Genomic DNA, 23,106 nt, shown 5'->3' with positions numbered 1-23,106 from the left:
CTGCGATAGACTAGTGCCCTCTTCGGCACCTACAATGCCTCTCATCCTTTAACAACTACTTTCACATTCCTTCATTTTTTAAAATATATTTTGTTAAATGCAGTTTAATTTTGGCTTGTATTTTGTCGTGGTGAATGTTTCGACCTTTAAATGTGTCCTTACTTGTGTCCTCTTGTGAAGAACTCCTCATGCTCTGCCGTGGAAGCCTCTGAAAGGGGATTCTGACTCTTTTCTTGAACCTGCTGCGACTGCCAGCAAAAACGTTCATCTCAACCACTTAAAAGAAAGCCACTTTAGTTAGGCAATATTGATAATATTTCTGTTCATGCTGAAATGTCATTTCAGACCATCATTTAACATTGACTTGGCAATAACCCTGTCTAAGATGCAATTCCATGATTCCATGAACTGTCAGTCTGTCAATGTATAATAAACACCACGAAGGCCTGAAAACTTTGAGTCTTCTTTTGACATGTTGTCATTACTAATGACCTCAAAGCAAACCAAACGTGCACTTAGCCTAGCAGAAACTTTGCTATCTTGAGCTAAAGCTAACGTGTTTTGGGGAGATTTTTAGCTAGGCTAATCGTAAAATAACGTCAATGCTATTCATGCCAAGTGTGAGATGAGAAATTAATTGAACTTGTATTTGTGCATTGACCTAGACTGTTGCCACGATTGTCTCACGTCCAAAATGGTGGACAAGTTAATGTCACATGATTTGAGGTCACGTGTCTGCAAAACCTCAACATGCAACTAGTTAGCTTAGCTTAGGACAAAATGAAAAACCAAGCTCAGAGTTAGCCCCTTATAGCTGAACTACTGATTTTTTTCTAACCCATGCCATAAATATATAATGATTACTTTTCCTGTAGATGATGGATTCACATTTATTATCTCTGGACCAAACCAGGTTAGACATTTGTAGGGACTTCTGACTGTAGCTTCTTATTTAAAAATGTCTGTGGCAAAAAAAAGGTGCATTTTCCCAAAATGCCTAACTATTTCAACAACAAGGGGCCATAGTGGCAGGTGGTCAGCATTAAGGAGACATCAAAGACCTTATAACCTCCCTATAGACATCACCTCAAGCAGCAGGGGAACTAAGTTTTACTGCTGACAGCTGGAGAGTGCTCTGCTGACAGGAGGAAGGTGAGAAATACCAACTGTATCACTCCACTTCCTCTGCATGGATCAAAGTTATTGCTTCATATCAGAGTGATGTTAAAGGCTGCTCGGAGCATGCACCACTATTAAAGGTGTGCCACCTGCAAGTTTATCAAACCAGTGAGGCCCAAATCTTCTTACTGAGTCCGAGCACAGCTGCTGTCAGGGCCTCTTTTCAGTCTCACCTTTCACATTTTTTTCTCTCTATCTGTCAAGCAGAGCAAACTCTCATCCTGTCCTCACTCTCAAAGGAGACCGCTCTCTCCTGGAGGAGCGGGGAGGGAGAGAGGTGATGAGCAGCTTACCTCTAGGAGGGATTAGCCTTATTAAAATGAAATCGTCTAGTCCTGAGTGACAGAGCTATGGAGGTGCAGGAGGCAAAGAGGCAAGGAGGAGAGCGCAGAGGGTCTGCGTTGTGTGAGGCCCAGCCCCCGGAGGATCTGAAGCACCGCTTCCTCTGTGTTCTCCTTCCCTCCAGTCTTCACTTTCACCTCTCGCTTTCTCTCTTCATCTTCTCTCTCCTTTCCTCTCGTCTTCTCTCTCATCATCAACCGCGGTCCAGAACAGGCGGATCTGTCAGCGCTGCGTCAAGAGATCTGCCCTCAGTCTCTCAGATGAACTGCCAAGTACAGGAGAACAAAAGACCTCCAAAAACACACACACACACACACATAGAGGTAAAATGTGTTTAATAGTCCTCCTATTGAAGGGCACCATGTATGGAATGTGTGCCCAGGGTCACTGCATAGAGGTTCCCAGCAATTACCCAAGCTTTAGCTCACTCTTGTTTATAAGGAGTCAGATGTAAAAGGCATGGACATACATGTGACTTTGTAAAGGGTGCCTAATGACATGTACACAGTGGTAATCCTTGTGTGGAGAGCAGCTCAGTGGTTGAATCAGAAGACCAGGCCATACACCATATTTGTGTTCATTTTCAGCGCTTTAACAGGTTTAGAGGAGAGAAACAAATATAATCTTAAAGTGACAAAAACAGAGGAACCAAACTCATACAAGAAGCCATATGTTTTCAGCTAAAAGGGGGAAAATGTGGCCAGGGCACTTTTTAATGACAGGGAACCAAAATAATAGCTTAATTGATACTTAAAGTAGACCTATTATCTTATACATAAAGTACAAGGATGCATAAATTAGCCACGGCCAGCATTTCAAATAATGAGCATTAGCAAATCTGCAAGGCGATGTGCTTAATATGGTCATCTCAGGCACAGCACGCTCACCAACCTGCAGTTGAACCCTTCTGTTTGCAAGTGGCAGCCAATCAGAAGAAAGTTTACTTCAATGGAGTTGACTTTATTTCAGGTGGTGGATGGCCAAACTAGTAGGAAATTCATAATCACTCAATAATTTTAGTTGTCTAAAAGTTGCACAAAGTCTAACTAAAAATTCTAACTAAGACAGAGGCATCTGTCTTCCTTCTCTCACCCCAACCGGTCACAGCAGATGGCCCCGCCCCTCCCTGAGCCTGGTTCTGCCGGAGGTTTCTTCCTGTTAAAAGGGAGTTTTTCCTTCCCACTGTCGCCAAAGTGCTTGCTCATAGGGGGTCATATGATTGTTGGGTTTTTCTCTGTATCTATGAAGCGCCTTGAGGCGACTTTTGTTGTGATTTGGCGCTATATAAATAAAATTGAATTGAATTGAATCTTTTATGGAACCAGCCAGTCTGTATATTAGTAGTCATCAATACACTTATTTTCTTTACAAATTGCTGGAAATGGTCCAGCTAATGATCTTGTGGTTTCAAAGGTGATTTACAAATGTACTTTGGGAAAGAAATATCCAAAGGCAGGAGTTGTTTTGTAGAAAAAAACATGATCAAAAGGGCAGTGCCCCCTAAACCCACTGCAGCGCCTTTCAACAGTTAAACAATCCACAAAGGTAGAAGAAGGTCAGACGCAGAAATTTTATTGGTTTGCTTTTTAAAGAACTGATCAACAAATTAGATCTGAACAAAGTGTCTTCAAGGTTATCTGAATGATTATTCAGACAATGCACTTATAAGTTTCAGCACAAGTGCATGAAAAGAAAACCTGGTTAAACTCGAGCATGTTTTGAATCTAAAAATGGTTTTATGAATGTCTTTTTATATATTGTATGTAAATAAGAACCCCCCTTGAGACGGGCCTGATGTTAGTTTATTGCCGGAGCGGCCTGGGAGTTATTTTCTTTTTCATTAAGGGTCATTGTCCACCCCCTCCTGCCCCCACAGCTGATCACAAACAACTTTAAAAGGTTGCGTGGATGATTTCAAAGGTCCAATCTTGCCAAAAACCACAGCTAACGCTGAAAAAAGTCTAATTTGAAACAAAGACTGTGTGTTATGTGGTCGGCTAGTTGACTTGTGGCCACAATGTTGACTCAAAGGTCAGCAGAGATTAAGGGAGCAGATGAGGAGGAGAGGAGAAAAGGTCTGGTTTCACATGCAGGTGGCTGTCAAGGATGTTTACCTAGCAAGACTCGTATCTCTTCTCTCCAGAATTAGAAATGAACAAAAGTTCAGTTCAGTTCACTCCGACTGCCTGATATCAAGTGGCGACCCTGACTATCCAAACAGGCTCGCTGTTATTATGTCTACCTCTGACTTCATATGGGATTTCACTCCTGCTTTTATTGGGACTGAGGGAACAGATTAGCAAGTTGAATGTGGACAAAGTACTTTTACAACAGACGCTTGTGCCATCAGAGTCGAGCACCTGAATCTAAATATAAAACCTTTTTTCCAGATGTGTAAAGTAAAAATGTGGAATTCAACAAAAGCAGATCCTTTCGCATTTACGCTTTGTGAGTGAACTACACAACACCCCCACCCAAAAAAAACCTTGAAGCCAATGGGATTGTTATTTTCAGTGTGTAAAAAAGTATTTGCATTTTCAGACTGTCAGTGAAATATTTGGCTCCATCTGCACAAAAACTCCCAGTGAGAACAGACACTGAAGATGTGGGCGTGCAAACAGGTATGTGTACATTCTGTACCCTAAAGCTTTCTCATACCTGTTCAGTGCAGCCATAAAAAACCCACCATATTTACAGTGGTGACATCAAAGAAGCCTGAAAAACCATTTGATGCTAAAAGGCCTCCGGCTGCTGAGACTTCTCACGCTGGAGCTGCCCGTCAGCGACGTTCCGCCTTTCTGTTTGAATTTATAGCTGCTTTGGAAAAATATTTCAAAATAAAATGACATTTAACTATTTCAGTAAACTGCTCGCTCTAACTTGAGGCTATTTGTAGGCGTCTTGTGAATGTCACTGGAAATGCCGGGTGTCGGAGCCGCAGTAAAAGTGCAGTCTACTAGCAGTGAATATTACTGGACGGCTAAATGCAGCTGCATCCCGGGAATGTCCCTGTAGCTCAGAGTATTTCTGGGAGATTCCCACAAGCCAACAAGGGCAATTCCCCGGCTTATTTATCCGTATTCTACTGAGGCTGGGTTACCCTGCTCCCACAGCAAAGAGGTGAATTTGCAAAACATAAAAATGTCTCCTAAAGTTTAAGCTTTTCCTGTTGGGTTTCTATAAAACAATAGCAGTGTTTAAAACAGTTTGGGAATTATGGCCACAATGTCAAGTTATTTCAACAACTGTGACGTGATTGCTAGGCCACATGCTCGACTACCAGATGTATTTACGCTAAAAAGCAAAAAAAAAAAAAAAAAAGTTTTGTGAGGTTTTTATGAATGAATTCCACGTTTGTGTGTGAGAAAGGCAAGATGCTCTCTGTGCCACTGACAATGCCAACCACAGGTAATTGTTTATTTTTGTGATGGTATTTTTTTCTGTTTCTTAAATTATTTTTATTCTGAAAAACTAAAAACTACAGTACTGTGCAAAAGTCTTGAGCCACCAAGAAGAAAGGGAGGGAAAAGACAACAGCAGCCACATGTGAACGTAAAATAACATACTTTATTATGACCATACATTTCTCAGGATCAATACAAAGCACTTCTCTGTTTTTGTTTAGCGATGCTTTGAATGTGGCACTTTTTCCTCCAAAGGACAAAGAGGATCAGACAGAAATGATTTTTGTTTGTTTGTTGTGTGGAAGGAGAAGGAGGTCAGATAATGACTCCGTCGCTGCACTTGCATCTCCATGTTAGCTCTGAAACAGACTTGAGTTCTGCCATTAGCGTCCCAGTTTACTTTCATTCTATTTGATTGTTGAGTTGAAACCATAAAAGCATGTGTGCTCTCTGTGTACTCTTTGAGTAATAATTTGAGATCCTATTAGGGAAACTGGGTCATTGTAAGGAAGAATGCACGTCAGATTTAAAGGACAATCTTTACATTAAAAAAAAAATCCTTAGCTGATTCTACACAATGGCTTCTATAAATGAGGCCCTGGTTCTTTGTGTGTTGCCTGCACAGACAGATGGTTTGAAAGGAACCCTGCTGAAACCCAGTTTCAACAGATCCGCTCAGCAGCAGCCCAGCTTCACCGTGCAGCAGCAGGACTGTGCAAAAACACCATGCAGGAGGGCAAACAACAAACTCAATGTATAAGTGAAACAATTTTGAAGACTATTTTACTTATTCTTATTCTGTATATTTTAGGCTAGAAATCCTCCTAAAATAAAATTAAACCAAAAGTGATTTAGCAAATATACTAATAACAATAACAGTGCAATTAAACCATTTCAATCAGTAAAAGCATTTTACAGTTGTTGCTGGAGTTTAAAAGAAAAAAAAAATTGTTACCAGTTTCTGCGTTTCATAAACTGCCTGCCTCTAAGTCCTTTGGAAAAAAGCTTGGACAATGCTGTCTTACAAAGGAACGGGGGTCAAACAAATGCGCATACGTTACAAAATAATCTTATTTTACACATAAATATGATATACAAAGGCAGATGAGACAGAGCCTTGCTTATGTCAGTAAAGCTTTTGACCATGCAACGTTCAGTACCTTAAAAAAAAAAAAAAAAAAACGCCAAAAAATCATTAGCACGCCTTAGTCCACCAGAGACATAAAACAATGTCAAATATATACACAATATCACAAAAATAACAATATCACTTTTTTCTGCAAGAGCACGATTGTACCATATATTTTACAGCTAAAGTTGTACCATTAGTCCAGCACATTAAGATGTGTACAGGTAGCTTTAAGGGAAAGAAGCAACTATTGCTACACGGCAACACTAGAAGGTCATAAGAAGTATTTAAATACGCCATTGAAATATAAGCTGTAAAAATAATATATTCCGAATACATTTATATAATTATATACATATACATATAGGTTAAATACTGATCATTCTGAATCCCTGGATTGCTGAAAACGTCCTTTGTCTTTTTAAGCAGCTAGCTATTTTGAACTAACTGGATGAGCCCGCCATTTTTATTTCCGCTGCTGATCTACATGATGTGCTTCACATTGTTTATTTCACTGTTTTTGACCATGTGTTTTTTTAAATTAACTATTTTATTTCATTTTTTTTCTTTAACAAAAAACCCCCCAACAACTTAGAAATAACCAGCTTAGAAATAACAAGCTTCTTTATGTTCTTGCATCAAGGTAGATGAGAAAGTTGATACCACGTTCGCATCTTTGCTAAACTATATTTTTGTTAATTATGACCTGTAACATTTTAGGATGTTTTTTTTTTTAATTTATTCATGTTTTTTACAACCAAGCTACTCTATTTTCTCAAAAACATAGCTATCTTAGCTACACTAACCTTAGCTATGCTAGCTTAGTGCAGCTAACTGCTTTCTGACTCTAGCTTATATTCATTTACAGACATGAGGGTAGTATCAATCTTTTCATCTAATCCTGGGCAAGAAGGTGAATTTACCAAACCTGCAACACTACATGAAACACCAATTCTGCTTAAAATCAAAATCTGTTCAAAATGTATGTTTAGCCGTAAGCATAGGTGTGACTTTGAACATAGAAGAGGTTTAAGTGGCAGCAGTTTCTCCCCTTAGTTCAGAACAGACTTTTTACTGCATGATGATAATCTACACTACTGCCTGCCTATTTAGTGCATTGTTGTTGTATAACATTTAGTGTTTTATACCTCAATAGAAAAAGCTCTTTACTGCCTTAAAAAGGAAATCCACCCTAAGACAAAGTGTACACGTTCCTCCAATGATCTTGGTTTGTTTTACTAAATTAACCACCATACAAGGTTTAAAGTAGGTCTGAAAGTGACTAAATTTGCAAGTTCTCTATTCAGACTGGGCCAAATTTTGCTACAGAGCCCCAGAGTTCAGAAAATGGATGTGTACCTGCTGAATTTGAAATACACTATAGCTTTTTTTTTTTCTTTTTGTAAGAAAGGCTCTTGAAAACCCATTCTCAAGCGTTATCTACACAGGCCCAGATCCTCGGAGGTGATGTGTTATATTTCAGGGTAGACTTTCCTCTTGACGTACCACCTTCACACAATTAAGGCACCTTTTAAACCCCTGAGGGGTAATTGGGTTCTTCTAATAAGAAGAGAAGCAACAATAACAACATGGAACACAGAACTGGACTAAAACAAAACCACACAACATAAAGTTTAATCAGCCAACAAAATAAAAGGAGAATATTGCGGAATGTTTGTGGATATGGTACAAACGCCACAAGTGCCCTGTTACATTTCTTATCTCATCTTCTAGGATTTTGCAGCAGCAGTACCGTGCACCATGCTGGCATGGTGACGTCACAAGACCTCCATGGCTGTATCCCAAAGCACCTTCAGAGATAAAGAGATTCTGTCACAAACCTTATCGAGCTTCATGGGGGTGCGGGTGGATATGTCTGCGTATCTGTGTCTAGGAGTTAGTATCCCACGTTGAGCTTGTTTTTGTTGAGCTCTCTCTCCAGGTTTCCTATCAGAGTGTCGATGCTCTCTTGCAGGTCCCTCAGGTTCACCCTGTTGCTCAATACAGGACTGATATCCTGGATCTTCATGTAGGCCTGGTAAGTGTGCTCTTTGGGTAGCCGAGGTGGCAGGATGTGGTTACACACCTTGTGTTCTTCCTCCTCCTCCTCTAATGGGTGTCCACTGTTTGAGCTGTCACTTTCTATTAGCTTCTCCTGCTCCTCCACCGCCTCCCGTGTTTCCTCCTCCTTTACCACCTCCCTTCTCTGAGGTTGCTCTTCATCTGCGGTATCAGACACAGGACAATCAACCTTGAGCTGTATGCCGTCTTTTGCTTCCTCTTGCTTCTCCTGGACCTCCTCAGTTGCCTCGATGTCTTCTGAGGGAACGTCGTCATAGTCTGCCTCTTCTTTGCTGGAAGGTAACAACATTTCAGAAGGGAAGTACGTCTCACCACAGCCACTCCAGTCACCAGCATAGCGGTTGCTGGGGCTGTCCAGACGCCCTGGTTTGGGTCGCAGAACCCCCGCCATCTCTGCTCCAGTGAGGTTCAGCACCTGAGGCCGCTCTTTTCTCCGTCGCAGAGGGGGGGCTGTCCGCAGGTCAGAGGAAGTTGGAACCAGAGAGGGTGCTGGGGGCTGAGAAGAGGACTGGCCATGTGGGTCCACAACTAGAGGAAGAAAGAACAAAAAACAAAAACAAAGAAAAAGTTAAATATAAGCCAGCTGGTTATTAAACAATCATGAAAATTACAAAAACACAAAAATAAGAAAAGGTCATATTTTCTCATTCTTTTGTTTTCCTCAGAGGGAAAAGTGGTTGTTGTTCTTCTTTAATAATTACGTTATTTAGACCAGCGGTCCCCAACCCCCGAGCCACGGACTGGTACCAGTCCGTGATTCGTTTGGTACTGGGCCACGAGAGTTGAGGCTCGGGTGTGCAACTTATGGTTCTCAGGATTTTCATCGTTAACTCGGTTTCCCTGGGTCTTATTTTGAAAGAAATATTTACAAGTTACCATAGCGACCAAGACGGCATTAAGGGGTAGCGAGGAGGATGTTACTCTCAATGTTATTGGCACATTTCAGGAGGACACTGCTAATAAAGTTACACACTTACACAGTGAATTCGCGTTCATTGTTATATTTACAATATATTTGTGTCTTGGTTGTATCATTTTATTTTGTTGTATTTATCCACGACACCTTAAAGGCCGGTCCGTGAAAACATTGTCTGACATTAAACTGGTCCGTGGTGCAAAAAAGGTTGGGGACCGCTGATTTAGACTGTATACTTCTAGTGGTATATTAGCTTTATAAGAGCTGCAAAGCACAGCTTATGGCTCACGTATTATTCACTTATATATTGTAGAATGCAGCTGACTGAATCCCCCCCCCAAAAAAGCAGTAAACCTCAGAGCGAGATACAGCGCAGGTCAGCTGATGACGGCCTGGAAACAAATCTACTGGAGCTTACAGTACAAATGATTTCCCCACTGCACTGCTACACCTACCAATTCATACTTCAGCTCCTGAAAATGACTCTACTTTTCATTTTATTTCTCCAAATAAATAAATGCATTTTTTTTACATCAACTGTAATCTCTTTGCTTATTTTAAGTCTTCAGTTCAGCATAATGATCATGAGCACTGATCATAAAGGGCGTGCTTCAGGGCACAGCCAACTTGTTAGTGACAAAGTGCTATCATAACAGTCTGAACTTCTCGACCAGATTAACTTTGCTGGCTTAAAAATACAACAACAACCCCCCCCCCCCCCCCACCCCAAAAACCACACCAAGATGCACAAGCTGATCTTTTATATACAGTCTGTATATGCAGCATTTTTTTTAAAGTATCAGCATGTTTATGGAAAAATACAATGGTGCGCATTTCATAAACTAAAATCCATCAGATTTCGCAGTACGGGAATGTGATGCTATCAGCGTGGCTAGACAGGGCTGGATGAGAAAATGTGATTTTCTGTGATTGAAATGAACTAAAAACAAACAAACAACACACATACATAACAAAAAAAACACAAGCCTTGTTTTGGTGCAGCTGATTTCTATTTAAAAGACTCCCACTTTAGCGGAATGACCCTCTGTGAGGACAACATAGAGAACAATCGGTTCATCATTAGGTGAACGAACATGCTGAAGTCACACCACTGCACACAGTGTTTTTGTTGCTTCCTGTGCTGTTATCGAGTAACCAAACTTAAAAATTAACTAAAGCTTGAACCTTAAGAAAGACTCCTCTAAGTGGACTAGGTGAAGGAAAAGTGAGCAGCCAAACACAACCACAGTCTGGTTACCTTTCTGCATTTATCTCAGTACCTACATTTTCTGGCTCCGCTAGCTTACTATATTGGAAAAGAACAAAAACACAGTTAGGGCTGTAAGTCCATGTTCAATAGATACATTATATATTTAAAAAGAAATGCTAAATTTTATTTTGAGACATGACCTTGAAATGACTTGTTTTCCTTTGTGCGCGTTCGCCTATTTCATCCAGCTGACGATAAACAGAATTTTTTTGCACTTGTCTTAACTAAGTTCACTGCAGTTCATTCATCAGAGTGGCTGTTGCTGCTATAGTGTTTACGTGGAGTAGCTGCACACTTCGCAGCTCCCCCGAGGCTAAAGACTTGAGCAATTATCACCTTAAAACAAACAGAAATGATCTTCCTTTCAGAGGCGCTGTGTTATTTAATTCCAGACATGATTCACTGATGACATGATTAAAGCTATTAGCTGTCAGCAGAGAAAATGAAGACGGAAAGCAGGCGAGAATACGATCATATTTTTTTTTTCCTTTCTTGGACAGCTTCACAATGTTTACTTGTTGTAATATATTAAGATTAGACTTAGTTGTGCTAGGATGAGTGTATTTTTACATCTAAACACAATAAAAAACCGAAATGGACAAAATAAAACAATAAACCCACAGCTGATTTTAATGATAAATTAAAAAAAGAAGCAGGGCAAATTAACTGAAAATGAACATGCAGCTAATTTTGGATTTTAAAGATAACACTGAAAGAATCCTCTTGCCGTCACTTTGTCTGTCTAACCATCTGCTCACATCTTCTCACACATACAGTTGGAAAAACTTCTTCATGCACACTCATCACCTCCTCAGCCTCTTCAGTACACACACACACACACACACACACACACACACACACACGTCCTGTAAGTAGTGTCAGTCAGGCTGTGGAGGCCTGAGCGACAATGCCTTGGAAGGTTTGGTATGTGTGTATGAAAGGCGTGAAGAGGCGGCTCAAAATATCCCACAATGATTGCGAAATGTACGGGTGAAGCTTCAGGGGCTGAGGGGTAAGGTTCAGCCAGGAATGTCTTTAATTATACAGTCCAGGCGCCCTGTACTCTGTACTGGGGAAGCGGATGGAATGGAAACACTGCTGAGGGTGTAAATGAAGGCTTGAACCTGGACTAAAATGCTCTGTCAGTGTCTTTATAAGTCATTAAAGGCAACTGCGGGGAAACAAAAAAACCCAACAAAAACCACAGTTTTTATGCTTTAATTTTTAAAATTCCAAATGTAATCCCCTCTGCTACCTGCAATCATAGGATTCACAGATGCTGACTAATTAAGCCGCTGGCTTACATTTCTTTCTCTGTGCTCCTTCTCTGGGTGATGTAAAGCAGGGTGCTAAGCTTCAGTGGTTTACACAGAATGGGTTCAACGTGGAGGATGCAGTTAAAGTTAAGAGGCTCAACCAGACGCAGAGTCACTTCGTCTTCAGACGCACATCAGCAGATCTGGTTAAAGCTGCAGGCTGCTTGGGAGGAGCTCCGAGGATTGTATAATCATTCGGGAGGGAAAGTCTGTCTCACAGGATGTCGGAGCCATTGGGAAAAAGGTTTTTAAAGACGGTGAACATGTGCTTTTTCAAAACTGTATCAATGGAAATGCACAGAATAACACTGCACTCAGAAAAATGTTAAAATATAGTGAGTTGGATTAGTTTCGGATTGGTAGTCATGCATATGTAAAACCCACAAAACAAAACAAAACAACTAAGCTGTCCGCCCGTCCCAGGGGCTCATTTTTTGATTTTTTTGGAGTCTTCGAGAATTTAAATGCATCAGCAGCCCCTGCATGGCTCACTTGATTATTAGAAATGTGGTGAACTCATAAAATCAAGCCCACGAGCTAAAAAAATCAGATTAGTTCCCATAACCAATGCAAATATCACGCCACACACACTTGTCTCATCATTCTCCATCCTCTCCTGGATCATCTATGGACTTTGCCATATCTCACCGCAAGCAGACAGCTGCCGCTGGCAGAGAGCAGCTGTGCAGGCAGACAGATGACCTGTGCTGAGAGAAGCTGCTGCTGACTGTCCTTGATTGTTAATTTATCTAAAAACAGAGGGGGAGGGGGGGGACCACACCCCAAATGTTTGGTTCACACTGAGGCTTTACTGGCTTGGCTCCGATTGGCTCAACCCATCACGATGAAGCACTTGTGGAGGGTTTCATCTCTGAGGAGCCGACAGATGGTGGCCTGTGGCTATCAGCTGCACTTGTGCCAGTGGTGGAAAAACCTCAAGGATCAAAGCAGCCCAGTCCCTTTAACAGCCCTTTGTAGAGCTGAACCGCAGGGCTGGCACTGATTTGTACAAGACCCTCAGGCAAGAGAGACCAGTGTGCGCACGACCTGACTGTAGATGTGCTGCTTTTTCAAGTCACGCCATGTGCTCAAAACGTCTTTAGAGAAAGCGGGACGAAAACAAACAAACAAAGGTCACAATCACCTGGCCAGAGCTGGAGCAGGTAGTGCAGTACTTCGATGTGCTTTTTGAAGTGTAGCGCGCTGGCCAGCTCCTCAGAGTCGATGAAGACTCGGTTGGTGTGGCAGGACGCCTCCTGACGCTGGCTCAGCAGCACCGGGCCGAAACACACCGCTAGGTTCTGGCACGTCATCTTATTCATCTCTTGGTAGGATGCCACCAGCTTCAGGTGGTCAAGAAGCTTCCGCAGCATCATCTGATCCAGACACACACACACACACACACACACACACACACACACACACACACACACACAGATACACAAAAGCCAGACAAATAAAACATGTTATTATTATGATTAGTAGTTGCAGTTGTACCACTAGCAGCAGCAGTAGAGATGCAAAGCCAAAAACTGCTTTAAGACACATCTGCAGCAGTAAGTTTATCTTAAAAAAACCTGAAGGTTTTATAAAAAAACCAGAAGGAATATTATTATCAGTAATATAAGGCGTGTTGGCAAAGGAGCCGAGTGCAGAATACTGCAAATGCTACACTTTTAAAACTAAGAGAGTAGTTGTATTCTCACAAAGCATTGACATGCTTCTTTCAATGAATCTGGTGACTCTGTTCACTTGGACCAATAGCGTACGGATACAGAGTTTCAGCAACTATTCGTTTTCACTTTTATGTCATTCTACTGTGGATACGATGACAGTGCTTGAGGTGCAAGGCTGCACGACATCACAATTATCAGCCGAACAGTGGTAATCTGTAGCATTATGATTATTACCATGATTATCTACCCACAATATGCCCTTTCAAAGCCACCTCTGTGACAGTCCTTTAACTCCTGTGCAGAAGAATGTGCACTTTTTTTAAAATTGTCCTTACCCTCTCCACCTCTGGCAGGTTTTCCAGCAGGCTGACGGTGTGTTCAGAGTCGGCCTGGTCATTCTCACACCCAGACGCTCCCATCCGCAGAGGCCTCGCAGCCATAGACTCCAACACTGCCTCATATAGCTGCTTGTTGATCAGAGGGTAGGGCAGCTCACGTAGATAGTCCTTCAGCACTCCTGACGAGAGAGCGAAAGCAGGGCATGAGAAACTCAACTGCATCAGGATAGTGAGTTTAACATCCACGCAAACAAGCCCGTTTCATGTTCTTACACTAGCCGTTAAATACGCAGGCGACTTTTAATACCTGACAAATTGCTAACGATACCTCTTAATGAGGCGCTGTCACCGAGAAATAAAAAGCTTTTCTTCTCCTCCTCGTTTAAAAGCACTCAACCTGCCACATTCTCTTGGCTGCAGATTCAGGTCCCATTGTTTTCCGGGGTGATCCCGTGGCGTCTACCGAGAGGCCAGATTGAGTCGGGTGTGACTCGGCAGCGTCGGGGGGTTGTGGGGTCTGCTCTGGCATCTGTGACGGCGCATTCGCACCTGTGACTTCAGCCTCTCAAAGTTCAGACAAAAGCTGGGGGAAAACATGAAACCCACGCTGTCTGTCCCCTAAGCTGTGTTAAGCCCCTGAAATATCACTGGCATGTCTTTTCATCAAAGGCAGAAATAAAGAGAACGGAGGAGGGGCAAAGACGGGAATTAAAACAAAAAAAAGGGATCCTGGCCATGTGACAGATCTTTGTGGTGAGTGTCTGCTCTGTTGTGTGCATGAAGCTGGATCAGCTTTCAAGGAAGACCAGGAGGGTGAAGGGGGGGTATATTGTGCAATTAGCAATATTTGTTATCTTCCCAAGTAGTGCAAACGGAATAAAGGATGAAGGATAACCAGATAAATACAGGTGAGCTATATTGGCGCCCAAGACAAATACTTTTATTTTCTTAAAGATCTTTGCTGCTAATAATAATAATTTAGCCTGATAAATTCCTGATCCTTTATTTTAATGCAACAAAAGCATTCATTTGTCTATAAACCAGGATTAAATGTCTGCAAAAGAGGCTACAAATACAATGACTCTGATGTGCAACACACTGAATACACACTAAAGTCCACACTGCTCATTGACAAACTGCTGCAAACGTTTCCTGCTGTTCCCGTCACGCTGTGCACCCTTATATTCGTACAGCTACATCTGCTGGTGCTCTGCGACCTTGTTTTTCAGTGACTTATCAGCTGTTGGGTTCCAACATGTTTTTGAAGCCAGAGTACGAGATCTCATTCCCCATGTTGTTGGCAACTTCGATTGCCAGTGATCCCTGCTCTTCTTGTGCTAACATGCTTATCGGGAAACGTCTTCGCTCCGTTCAGGTTTATCAAAAATCTTATATGCAGCTGAGGCCAAAAACCTATCAGCTTGTGGGCTGTGTGTCAGTGTCTGCTCATATGCTGCTGTCTTCTGTTTACTGTATGAGGTGCATTTGCATTGATATCACGGGCGTAGTTCTTGTAGTGTCTGAGAGTGACTGTTTTTTTCTTTGGTTGTTGTTTGGGACAAACTCAGAAAGGGCTTGGTGCTGCTTGTTTTCTTTATTTTATGTTGGCTTACTACAATTAGCATTAGCAGTGGAAACATGTCTGTTTCGCATGGTCATATTTTCCTTATATATTACCTTTTTTCTTCACGTACCTCATATTCAGCTGAGCATCACATATTGGATTCAAAGAAATCAGTTCAAGCATATTGCTGAACCCTTACTGGACTCTTTTTAACTTGCCAAACAGCAAACATGTAAGTGGGAAATACAGTCAAGATGGAAGTGTGTGCAGACTGAAACACCTCAACCAATTTTCAATTTTCAAATTTGATATTATTTACGTAGTGCCACATCACAAACAACGGGCACTTTATATTGTAAGGTAAAGACCCTACAATGATAGAGAGATAACCACAATAATCAGGTGAGAAGCACTTGGCGACAGTGGTAAGGAAAATATCCCTTTTAACAGGAAGAAACCAGAACGAAGCTCGGGGCGGGGCAGCCAGTTGCTGCAACTGGTCGGGGGACAGTGGAGGGAGACATGACAAAAAGACCAAAAGAGAGACCACTTAGGACTTTTTCAAGGCTCCTGCTTCTGGATAGCTTCATCTTCTCCTGGCTCACCTCCAAACTCCCTCTGTCAGTGAATCTCTTACCTTCTAACAGACAGGATGTAGCTAGCTAAGCTAGAGAAATTCACATCCAGCAACTTCACAACAGGTCTTGTTCCCCTCTTCTACATTTAGACAAATAAACGCACTTCTTCTTATTCCTGTGTTAAGCTCCTGGTGTTTGTGGATGACACTGCTGGGCTCAAACGTATCCAAGATTGAAGCAAGCCTGCATAAAGATAGGAGGTTGTGCAAGCTTCCGTTTGATGTATCAGAAATGCAAGTCAAACTTCAAATTTCAGACAAATACCACGGTTAGGTTCTTCAGGTTCCATAGACGTATGACATGAAGCACAGTATTTAAAGTCCTAAGGAAGTTCAACCTCCCAACGGAGCTGCTGTCCTAGTTCTGCTGCGCTGTATTTGGGTCTGTGTTGCATCCTTCAGTTAACTGTTTTATATGACTTAGCCACTTAATCAGAAATGAGACGACTACAAAGAATAGTCCGGGCTGCTGAGAGGATTACTGGTGCTCCCTGATCGACCCTCGAGGACCTGTACTCTTCTAGAGCAGGAAAAAAGGGCTGGAAAAGCTGCAAAAATCATTTCAGACCTTTCACACCTAGGCCACAACCTCTTTGATCTGCTGCCCTCTGGTCAGCACTTCAGAACACTGAGCACCAGAACATCCAGTCGCAGGATCTCACAAGACCTCTCCAAGTTTGGTAGTCTCAGTGTATAACAATGTGGAAGTCTGTCTTTTAACATTTAGTGTTACCCGTTGGTATTTGTGGAACATTTAAATTCTGAAGTAACTTTAATAATTGTGATTTTTCTGTTGCGTTCATGTCTTGGACATTTTATCCATTAGGAACATTTCCCTGTGGCAACAGTTCAGTTTGACTGCTTGGGGTTGTTGTTCACATTATTGAACATGTGGCTGTATGTGCGTGATTATAGGACAATAAATCCAGGAAAAATCACGTGTGACACAATTAGTGAACACGCCGTGACTCTAAAGCGTGCAAGAGGAGCAGCTCTTGGTAGAACAACAGATAAGACGACACTGTATCTATGTCAACCACGAGCCTGTTTCCAAAGCAGTGACACAACTGATTAAAGTGCTATAAAAAGGAACACGTACTTCACTGCTTTTCTTGTCCACCTTGTTTGTTTTTTGCCTCTTGTCTTCTATTTACAGCATACTACAGTACGATTCATAGTAAATCCAATGAGCTTCCTTAGGGCCAGTAAGAAGGACAGAGGGCCCAACTTAACGTGCTCACTTTATAATCCCACTAAGTCCTAAATCTGCTCTTTAAGGGAGCATTAGGATTACCACTTTTCAGTCTATTTCTAAACAGCATCGTCAGAACATCAGAATAATGTGGACAAACTAATGTTTCAGTATTAGCTAACAGCACCAGAGTTTCAGGTGCTGTCACACGTGCATTTTCTATTTTCCTTTGCTGCAGTTATATACAAATAAATTGGATTAGAGAGTGGAGGGAGGATCTAAAGTCAGTTTAGTGTGTTACAGTACAAAGTCTATGATTAGCATTGTGATTAGTATCTGCACAGTGGCACTCAGCACCAACATAAACACAACACTGATCTATTTTAAATTGTCTGTTTTACATCACAAATAAAACCAATCAGTGATCAAAAAGGCAAAAAATAAAATAAAAATCTGTCCAACAGCTGACAATAACTGCTTCCTTTTATCTCTGTATGTTACCACAGAAATAAAAAAACTGACTGACTGAGCTACCATAATGAAACTTGTGACTTCTTAAAAATTTCAGAAGAATCTCTGGATTTTGGTGTGGTGGTTAGCAGTGGTGCCTTACAGCAAGAAGGTCCAGGGTTTGAATCCATTCTGGGGCCTTTCTGTGTTTACATGTTTCTGTGTCTGTGTGGGTTTTCTCCAGATGCTATGGCTTCCTCCCACAGTATAAAAACATACATAGGGTTGTGAACGTGAGAGAGAATGGTTGCCTGTCTGTCTCCATTACTGGAGACAGCTGGGACAGGATCCAGACCCCCCAACTGAACAAAACTTTGATAAAGACATTAATGGTCACTGTTGACTTTTTTTTATCCACATGTCACCATGCAATGTATTCAAAAAATGTATTAATAAACTTGCTTTCATTTTAATGGCCACAAGGGGGCTACTCCTCTGGCTGAAACAAGTAAGTCAGAACTTATAAAGGTCTATGAGAAAATTATTTCTAACTTGATTTCTAACTCAAGTATTTTCACAATGAAGGTTTTTAATATTAAATAAAGCCTGAGCATATTTAAAGTAAAATAAATCCTGTCTTCAGCTTCTCAATCAGTTCCATCCCTTACTTAGCCGAATGCTAAACTCCAATGTTCAAGCTGGGAAAACAAACCAAAGTGGGCTTATTTCGGTTACGACCTCAGTAAACACTTTCCTAATGAGGTCGTGGCCTCAGCCCATAGATTTAAGTCTTATTAGAGTAAAATTGCTGATAACAGAGTATTCTTTGTAAGAGCCGAGTTGCTACCATGTTGGTGTGCAGTGTCCTTGGTTCCTCAAAAGTTTCAGATGAGGGATAAAAAAACCTACCACGACAACAGGTGATTGTGGCTATGTCTATCTTTTATATACAGTGTCGTACAATGTGGCACAATTTTAGCATGTTAGCATTATACATAAATGCATAGGAAGTATGTTTTAGCATGTTAGCAATTATTTGTGGCAAACATGCCTCATAGAGCCAAGTCTAGAAGCAACTTAGCTTTGACCGAAAATATTGAATATGATACATTAAGGAATTATTATTACTTAATTATGATTCTGTACAGTGTGTCTCTTCATAGAAAAATAATAAATATAGAATATAAAAATAAAACAGTAAATATGATTCTGACAGCTTAACATAAACTGAGACATTTTTTAAGTTTGTTCCTTGCCATAAGTATTTTCTCTGAACATGTAATGTTCAACACTTCCTGGCATTAGAAATACGGAAACACTCTGTTTATGAGACAGCCAGCAGATGCTTAGTAGGCAAACAGCTCATACCCAAACAAGGATAATAACTTACTATCTCAGCCCTCCAATCTCAGGTAGATCAAAACGTTGACAGATACTACTCAGCAGGGTTAGACTTTAACAGCGCTCTGGGGAAGCATGCTCTTAAACCCTCATAAAACTGCCCTGCAATTAAACGCCCTCCCTGTGCCTGTGAGCTAGCATAGGTTCAGTATAAAATCTGGTATGAGCTGAATTTGATCAGGGTATATAAACAAAAGACACATTCACTCTCTTTAACGCTTCCCTAGGCATGCCGATTTCAGCAGCAGATTAACCGGAAATGCTGTGTGAAGATTCCCCCCCCCCCCCTTCGTCAATCGTTATGGAAAATGTTACAAAGATAACCACAATCAGCTTGTTTGATCACACGAAAACAGACCGTCTGGAAGCAAAAATTAGCAATATATTTTTATCCTTATCTCGCTAAAATAAAGCTTTTATTTGTTTGTTTTGTGTTTTTCTGCATCTGCGAATAATACGTGCTGGGAGGCGCCGCCTGGCTTGCTTTTTGCTGCCATTATTACAGAAAATCATGCAGAGCCCTCTGACCTTCCCTGCACCGCAAGGAAGACCCGACAACAGTGGGACTGTTACACGTTAGCGCTGCCCGATGAAGCGAAACAACTCGTGTTTTTCTTGATATGCAACACATGAAAGCAGCACACACATTTAGGCTCTTTCCAGTTCAAAAGCCAACTGGCCAAAACTGTGTACGTGCATGTGCACATGGGCTTGTCTGACGTGAGGAGAATGGGGCCATTCAAGTAAATCATTAGCCTGCTTTGACTCGGTGCTTTGTTTACTTCTGTGTGTTAGCCCCTGTTGATGCCCTTTTTCACGCAAACAGACACACACAGCTCTCACATATATGCACATATGCACGTATGCATGAGAACTGTGGTCGCAAGCAAGCTGACAACAAGCAAGCTGACAACAAGCAAGCTGACAACAAGCAAGCTGACAGCAGGCGCACGCTGCGTGTCTTTTTCACTCAGATTTCAACTGTCGGGTGGGGGGGACTGGTATGGCTCTGCACCAGCACTATCTGCACTGCGCTACATATACTTTCCCCACCTCCACCTACATGTTTGGCTGATAAAGACTGCAGAAACAAACACTTAAAGAAAAACATTAACAAAAACTGAAAGCACCTCAAAGTAATCTGATACAAGTATTTTTTTTTTCCTTGCTCACTTCAGACTATTTCAGTGTCCCAAATATGCCACCAAACACTACAAGGGACACAATGCACTGGGGCATGGCTCTACCTTTGACCTCTTGTTCAAACAAAGCGGAAGGTCACTCCTCTTGTCAGTGCTGCAGTCAGTGCCTCGCCTGGAGAACAAACAGGGGGTTTGTTCTCCGTCCTGCCCCCTTCTCTGCTATCCCGCACGCCCCCACGCCACTAGGGGGGCCAGAGGAGATTTGTGTTTGTGTACTGCCTTATGTAGTAACACAAAATGTACAGTTGCTGCTTCAACTTTTTCACTTTTCCAAAACTGAGCAGACTCCAGCTCTAACTCTAGAACCACGCGCTCACACGGTACACGTGGATTCATCACAAATATGCCTGCTTCCAGTTTTCAATCCCACCCTGCAGTTTAAGAAATATTCTGACAGCCCCACCGTTCTAAAACTCTTCACCAAGTGGTTGCCTGCCTCCCCGGCCGACCCAGGGTTCAGCTAATCCCCCGTGCGTGAGCCAAATACCATCTGTGTTTGTTCGGCAACAAAGGGGGCACTTGTTAATGACTTTCCATGTCTTCACTGGAGTACTGGCAAGGGTTGGGGGTGCTGGGGGGCTTGGGGGCAATTTAGAGTAGCAGGCTATGGAAAAGTCGACTCAGGCAAGGGAAATTGAAGACCACAGACTAAAAATCAATGCCAGTGCTCCGAATGAAAAAGGGCAGAGGACACACCAGTTCCATTAGTAGAGGAGAAGTGACTTTCAAGACTTTGTTTCCACGTTGAGACCAAAATCTTCTATTAGATGGATTTAATCATAATTTAACACATGTGTGGCAAAAAATGTTCAGGTGCTCACAACCGCACACTCGCAGGGGCTTCAGGCAAAGCTACCATATGGGCCTACCATAGAGGGCACCGATCCCCCCATTATCATGTCAAACCACTGATTGAAGCCTTCATTCTTCAACAAAAGGGATACCAAGAAGAAAGAAGAAGAATGTCATCAGGATGTGCTCAGAGGCCTTTGTAGAGTTTAAAGAGAACGGTCCAGAAAATATCCAGTGAGGAGCAGTTCTGAAAATAGATGCTGATGTCAGAGGCCAGAGGATGATAGCCAGACTTCTTCCAGACTGATAGGGAGGCAGGAGTAATTTAAATAACCACTGGTTACAACCAAGGTCACCTCTGTACGCACGGCACGTTGAACCTTGAAGAGATGGGCTACAGCAGCAGAGGACCACACAGGATGCTACCCATGTCAGCTAAGAACAGGACACTTTAGATGGACTCAGTAAAAGTAGATATCAGAACAGTGGAAAATGTTGCCTGCTCCAATGAATCTCAATTTCTGCCACAACATTTGCTTCATAGGGCCACGATTTGGCATAAACAACACAAAAGCATGGAGCAGTCTGTCAGTCCTGCATTGTATTAGTGGTTCAGGGTCGTGGTGGTGTGATGGGGTAGGGGATAGTTTCTTTCTCTCACTTTGGGCACCTTTGGGACGTGGTGGAATGAGAACACAGATGTGCAGCAACTGTGTGACTCTATCGTGTCGATATGGATCAGGAATGTTTTCGGCACCTTGTTGAATCTTTACTACTAACAGTAGCAGCAAGGTGTATCTAATAAAGTGTACACTGTTTTTAAATGAAATGAAATGTGAGCATTTTGTGAAACATACTGTGAAGCAAAGAACTGTGATTTGAAACAATGGAGCGCCATGCGCGGAGCATGTTTTGCAAGCTTAGGATTGAACTCTGACCCCTGGATAATCCCTTTCACTACCTCCATTTTTAAATTAGCTGTGCGACGCGCCAGCCCTCTTAGCTTCATTAGCTGTTCGCTAATTAGCCTCTCGTCTGACTCCATAACAAAAGACTCCAAGGTTAGTTTAAGGCTTCCACTATGAATTAAAATTAGAGCAAAATATATGTTTTTTTATTCCGTGTATGTTGGCTATTGAAATCAAACAGGGTGTATAATATAACAATGCTACAATCAGCTTTTAAAACTCCTGTTATTGTGTTTTTTATTCTGCTGTGCTTTTTATCCTTTCTTTTATTTTTTCTTACCTTATGATCACTATATCCCAGAAATCCCTGCTTTTTTTAAAGCACACACCATAAACCTCTTCATCTTCAGCTCTTTTTCTCTCTATGTCCTCGTCCACTCACTCAGACCCATCTGCAATGGCAATTCGCCTGGCAGAGCAAATTTAGGCAGCGAGCAAAAACCAACAATCCTTTTTTCTAACCCGCTCAACTGTTAACTGTGTGCTTTGCCCTGCCATGCAAACGCATGTGGATCAAAGCAGGCATGATAGGACGACGCCTATACAGGGCCTCTCCCCAAAACCAACAGCAGCCCCTAAAATGCCCAGGGGTTTCCATGGTCCTTTCCTCCTTTTGTGGAAGAAAAAAAAAATCATGACCAAGTCATTTTCTACAACTTTGCCGCCCCCTCCCCATCTCCCCAAATCTGCTACACTTTTAGAAGTAATACTCAATTCAATGCCACAGCTGATTTTGGGGTTTCTTTTTGTGAGATGTGCTCACTGTTTCCATTTTTCATTTCAAGGGAGCAACAGAGCAGAAAAGAAATTCAGCTGACAGGAATCTGAATGGCGTTTAAATTAGAAATGTAAGGTTTGCAGTTCTGCTTGTTGGACAGTCAAACAGCTTCAGGGGGACTTTTTTGCATTTGACAAGATAAAAATCCCCACATTTGACGTGATTTACAAGGTCCAAAGCACAAAAACTGAAAGAACAGTCCGAATGCGTGCAATGATCTGATTTGTTTGACTTTGTGTGTGTGTGTGTGTGTGTGTGTGTGTGTGTGTGTGTGTGTGTGTGTGTGTGTGTGTGTGTGTGTGTGTGGCCCTTCCTCTCACACTGATCTTTATGTTGCAGGGATTTGATACACACACACATAGATTCTTATAAGATATACACAGGTGCTGACCTATTCGCCATGGCTACATTCAGGAAAATTTATTGCAGTGGATCAATACTGAAGCTGGACTCCATTACATTAACACCCC

At 41.9% G+C, this 23,106-nt stretch overlaps 1 protein-coding gene across 1 annotated transcript in view; it reads right to left on the bottom strand.

Annotated features, from left to right (window-relative positions):
- Positions 1–5,068: 5,068 nt before the first annotated feature.
- Positions 5,069–23,106, bottom strand: part of syde2 (synapse defective 1, Rho GTPase, homolog 2 (C. elegans)) — a 50,941-nt gene continuing 32,903 nt past the window's right edge. The window contains exons 6-8 of the mRNA XM_086269920.1: positions 13,650–13,831; positions 12,783–13,014; positions 5,069–8,664 (exon numbers count right to left, since the gene is read on the bottom strand). Coding sequence (XP_086126046.1) covers positions 7,952–8,664; positions 12,783–13,014; positions 13,650–13,831 — 1,127 coding nt within the window. The 3' untranslated portion in view covers positions 5,069–7,951. The remainder of the gene's footprint in view (positions 8,665–12,782; positions 13,015–13,649; positions 13,832–23,106) is intronic.

This window comes from Aulonocara sp. 'chitande type north' Nkhata Bay, linkage group LG17, assembly GCF_057382095.1.
Source record: "Aulonocara sp. 'chitande type north' Nkhata Bay isolate Kocher_YH1m ecotype deep benthic linkage group LG17, A_spYH_male_GT1.1, whole genome shotgun sequence".
In the NCBI taxonomy this organism is placed as follows: Eukaryota; Metazoa; Chordata; class Actinopteri; order Cichliformes; family Cichlidae; genus Aulonocara; species Aulonocara sp. 'chitande type north' Nkhata Bay.
This window is presented reverse-complemented; position numbering and strand designations above follow the sequence as displayed.